The sequence below is a fragment of the Populus nigra genome, chromosome 9 (assembly GCF_951802175.1).
Source record: "Populus nigra chromosome 9, ddPopNigr1.1, whole genome shotgun sequence".
Taxonomy (NCBI): Eukaryota; Viridiplantae; Streptophyta; class Magnoliopsida; order Malpighiales; family Salicaceae; genus Populus; species Populus nigra.
In genome coordinates, this window is record NC_084860.1 from 10,585,259 (window position 1) to 10,590,703 (window position 5,445).

A 5,445-nucleotide genomic window follows, 5' to 3' on the forward strand; every position below is an offset into this window, starting at 1 on the left:
TATTATTTTGAGTGAAATATAATTTAAAATATCACACAGATAAAATAACTCTTCAGCCACTCCTCTCCACTAAAGGGTAAGACTCATGAATTATAAATATCTCATTAATCCTCAAAGCTCCAGGTTCACAATCTCTTCATTCTCAATATTTTTTTAACATACATATTTTCAAAATCTTTCTCTCTAAAATATAATTGCACTTTCTTTCTAAAAAAAAATACTTATTTAAATATTTAAGAATCCCCAAATCTACCATAAATGATATTTTACAGGTATTAGTCACTAGGCACCTTAGCTTACCAGAGACCAGATACTAACAAACAATCATCTTAACTTACCAGGCACTAGGTACCAGCAACTAACTACCTTAGCTAGAGAAAATAGATTAAATTACTAGAACTAAGAGATTAATCGATTATCCAATATATAAACCTTGCTCATAAGCTACTTGAATTTTTTAGGACTTCGTCATTGACACCGTCTATTGAAAATGAACAAAAAACTAGTTTATTTCTATTTCTCAAAAGCTATTTTTCATGGCTGATAAAATCCCAACATAGTGATAGTTATGTGAGCGACTATGTCTACGACTATACTAATAGCTAAGCTAGTGTTTATGCATGCAGTTACGCCCGCGGCTATGCCAGCGACTACACCTACAACAATGTCCATGGTTACGTCTTCAGGTTATGCCCACAACTACACTTCACAACTATGCCCTAAGGCTACACCCACAAATAGTTTTTGTGGTGGCTTGTACATGTCTAAAAGTGTCACCGAGACTTAGGGGACTCTGATAACACACAAAATGTGAGTTCCAACTACTAGGTGAGCTCTACCAATTGGACAATTTCACTTGCTAGGCGAGATCCACCTGTTGGACGAGCCGTACACTCTTCAAGAGATTGGTATGAGGTCTCTGTAGTGCAATAGCATCATTCTCAAAGAGATTTGTATGAAGTATTTTTAGTGTAATAACATCACTCTCCAATGAAGGGATAAATTAAGAGGGCTACTAATGAACTCAAATTTAACGAGCTATAAACCCCCGAACAACCCAAAAAAAATGGATCTAGGCACTACTGGATTCATCAACCATGGGCCCTAGGCAGTACGTTTAGGTCTATTTTTCACCTCTAATAGGTTTAGGCAATTTGCTTGAGCCTAACAATCTCTTGTTAATTTTTTGGTATCTCCATACAAGTTCTTTAATATTTTATATTGATCCAATATATATTATTTTGATTGGAACATAACTTAAAATATCACATGTATGAAATAACTCTTTAACCCTCATCTCCACTAAAGAAAAAAACTCATGAGCTATAAATACCCTATTTATTATATTTATACCTTAATTTTTAGAGTATTTATAAGAATAAACACTCTTGTTCTTGAAATTTAAAGTTTTTAAAATGCTTTTTACTTAGACATGTATCAAAATAATATTTTATTTTTATTTTTTAAAATTTATTTTTAACATCAACACATCAAAACGATCTAAAAACATGAAAAATTAAATTAAAGCTAAAAACAATTTTAGTTTTTTTTTTTATAAAAAAGGTTTGATCGCAAAAACAAACACCATCTAATAGCTTATTTAATATGCAGTACGAGTTATTTTTTAAATGTTTTTTGTTTGGAATGTATTGAAATAATTTTATTTTATTTTTTAAAATTCAGTTTTGATATTAATATATTAAAATAATATGAAAATATAAAATAAATTAATTTTAAATAAAAAAATAAAAATTCTAAAGTTTTTAAAAAATACTTTTCAAATATGAAAATAAACGGGTTCTCAATATTGGGTTAAACGCAGTCTTTTCTCACTCTCACCTCGTAAAAATTATTACATTAAGTGGACACATAGGATGGCTTTACAAGTAAATTAATCAAAACCTAGACCCATATTCATTTACCTCTCCTCCGAGATCTCTCTATACAGACTTCCCCTTCTTTCCTTTCTCCACCAACTCACTTCAGTTTCAACATCTCCTTCTCTCTTTCGCCAGGACTCCGCACCACAAGCCTAATACTCTCTCTCTCTCTCTCTCTGTCTGTCTGTCTGTCTGTCTGTCTGTCTCTCTCTCTCTCTCTCTCTCTCTAAACACAATGCAGCGGCTTACTATACTCCTTTCTCTACTTTTCCTCCTCTCCACTTCCACCACCTTCACTCGTGGCCACAATATTACTCATATACTTGGCAAGCAACCATCTTTCTCTACTTTCAACCACTACCTCACCCTAACCCACCTCGCCGGAGAAATCAACAGCCGAACCACCATCACCGTCTGCGCCGTCGACAACGCAGCGATGTCTGAACTCCTTTCAAAACACCCATCAATCGCCACCATCAAAAACATCCTTTCCCTCCATGTCCTCTTGGATTACTTCGGCACCAAGAAACTCCACCAGATACGAGAGGGCACGGCGTTGGCAGCCACCATGTTCCAGGCCACCGGGTCGGCTCCTGGGTCGACCGGATTCGTTAACATAACGGATGTTAAGGGAGGGAAAGTGGCTTTTGGACCTGAGGATAATGAAGGGAATCTTGATGTCTTCTATGTCAAGTCTTTGGAGGAGATACCTTACAACATTTCCGTTATACAGATCAGTAAGGTGTTGCCGTCGGACGTGGCAGCGGCGCCTACACCAGAGCCAAGTGCTATGAATATAACGGATATAATGTCAGCTCATGGGTGTAAGGTTTTTGCTGACACTTTGATTGCAAATCCTGAAGCTTCCAAGACATATCAGGTAATTAACAAATAATTTGATTTTTCTTACGTGTTAATACACAGTACTTTTCACTTGTTTGTATTAATTAAGATCGAGTTAAATTATTTTGGAAGACCACCCATGATTTCACATATATACTGATTTTGAGGATTCTTTGGATCCATAATAGACCGCCATACATTAATCAATTCCGAATTAATTTTGAAGAAATTTATTTTTAATCAATCCCAAATTAAATTTGAAGAAATTTATAATTATACAACTATTGATTTGCCACGAAGAACTAAATTCCATGTCGGTCAAAAGTTATGTAACAAGTGTGCCCGTGTAATGTGGATATACAATTATATATTTTTATTTATTTGATTTTTTTATTTTTTCATAGAGCACTTTAAACTAGCCAGTCGCTTCGTGTTTTCTTTCGGTTGTTTTAAAAAAATATATCTTTTTTAATAAATCTTAATCCTAAAACAATATAATATTCATCATAACTAATGTAACCGACATTTTCTAAGATTTTGATGAGGTCTTATTATATTGATTATATAGTGCACAATCTTTCATCAATTAATATTTTTATTCTATTTTTTTGGCTTAGTTAAATTTAAATTTATTATTTATGTATCTTTTATTTATTTATGGTATTTTATCATCATTTTTAATAAAATTTCATTATATTGTATCCTTGCTTATCAAGTACTCCACATCATAATTATTAAACTCATCTCGAGGATAGATTTAGTCAAGAGATCGGATCTCATGTCATATAAGTTGACTCAGGTTAACAAAATAAAATAAAATAAAAATTATATTTATATTTTAATATCTCACATGCAAAAGTTTTGAAACAATGCATATGAATATAAACTATAAAAAAATATATCTAAAATATAGTATAGTTATCTTATGTTAAGAAGTTAAGAAACAATTTATACTGATGTAGGTTATCGAAAAACAAATATGAAATGTAGTATAATACTTATATCATATTGAAAAGTTAAGAAACAATCCATGTAAATATATACTATAAAAAAATATATGATGCCAAGTATTCATAAATTAATTTTATATTTTTTTGATTTATTAAAAAACAAGTCAGGTCATACTCAAGTTACGCTAGGTCACTTGGGTTTCATATTTAGCGGGCGGATCAACCCGGTTTGACTGAGCTAATTGCAAGCCTATATTTTTATGATTTGAAACTTTACTAAAATCTTAAGTCATTCGAAATCTAGGTCAATCATTTGAGCCAAGTTTTATAACTATAATCCTCATACATTCTAAAAAAACACTATTTTTTGCAATTAATATATTTCTCTCTTTTCTTTGGATTTGTTGAATTTAAATTTATTATTTCATGTTTTTGTTGCTCTTTATTTATTACATTTTGATGTTTTTGATAGTAGTTTATTATGTTAATGATATTGAAAATAATTTGTATTTTTTTAATCTTTGTGCTGATAATTAAAGAAGCTACTATTAAATTACTTGCATTGTAATTCTTGTCTCATGTTGTGAACCATTGATGGAATTGCAACATAGGCTTGATTTCTTCCTTTAATTTCCAATGTTATCACTTATTATTGACATTAATCTCAAATGATGGCTGCTTTTCAGGACAATATCGATGGAGGATTAACAGTGTTTTGCCCTCTCGACGATCCATTCAAGGCCTTTTTCCCTAAATTCAAGAATTTAACAGCTTCTGGCAAAGTGTCATTTCTTGAATTCTTCGGTGTCCCTATTTATCAGTCCTTAGCTATGTTAAAATCCAACAATGGAATCATGAACACTTTAGCTACAGATGGCGAAAAGAAGTTTGATTTCACAGTTCAAAATGATGGTGAGGATGTGACACTCAAGACCAGGAGTATCACTGCAAAAATAGTTGGGACTTTGATCGACGAACAGCCACTAGCTATATATACCATTGATAAGGTCTTGCTGCCGAAGGAATTATTTAAAGCAGCACCAACACCAGCTCCAGCGCCCGCCCCGGAGAAGGAGGTGGCTGATGCACCAAAATCTAGCAAACATAAGAAGCCATCCTCCGATGTTGTTCCATCAGACTCACCGGCCGATTCACCTGATGGCGACCTAGCAGATCAAACAGCTGATGACAATGCTAGTGTGACATTATATGGTGGAAGACTTGTTGCCATGGTATTGAGTTTGTGCTCAGGGCTTTTGCTGCTGTAAGTTCCTTCAAATTGAGAATTTTCTACTCACGGCGAGGAAGGAGTCAGACCTCGATGGCTAATTTATCACCCATTTAGAGTGTGTTTTATTTGTTATTTCACGTCTTATTGATATAGATCGTGTTATTTATTTTTTCTTTTTTTCTCACTTTTTTTTTCTTTTATTTTTGTGTATTTGGAAAGTTTGTGAGCTGAATCTCGCGGCAGATACTGTAGATCTATGGAAAAATATTGTTCTTGTCATCGACCATGAAGATTTTGGCATGGTAATATGGAACTTTTCTGAAGAATTCCAATTCTTCCACTGCCTCGTTTCTAGACTGCATAGATTTATTGATTCCTGCATCATTTCATTTCCTTCTTGGTAGTTTGATTTTTGCCAAGATGGCTATGTTTTATGCCATCCAAATACTATATGCTTAGTTTAATTTCATTTTCTATCAAAAGTACATGAAAAAAATAAAAAATATTGCAAATCCTATGCCACCCGACCCCAAGATCTCAG

At 33.0% G+C, this 5,445-nt stretch overlaps 1 protein-coding gene across 1 annotated transcript; it reads left to right on the forward strand.

Annotated features, from left to right (window-relative positions):
• Positions 1-1,931: 1,931 nt before the first annotated feature.
• Positions 1,932-5,244, forward strand: LOC133702564 (fasciclin-like arabinogalactan protein 1). Its single transcript, XM_062126873.1, has 2 exons — positions 1,932-2,760; positions 4,360-5,244. Exons 1-2 carry the CDS (start codon positions 2,116-2,118, stop codon positions 4,939-4,941), a joined length of 1,227 nt encoding a protein of 408 aa, XP_061982857.1. The 5' UTR covers positions 1,932-2,115; the 3' UTR covers positions 4,942-5,244.
• The last annotated feature ends 201 nt before the right edge of the window (positions 5,245-5,445 follow it).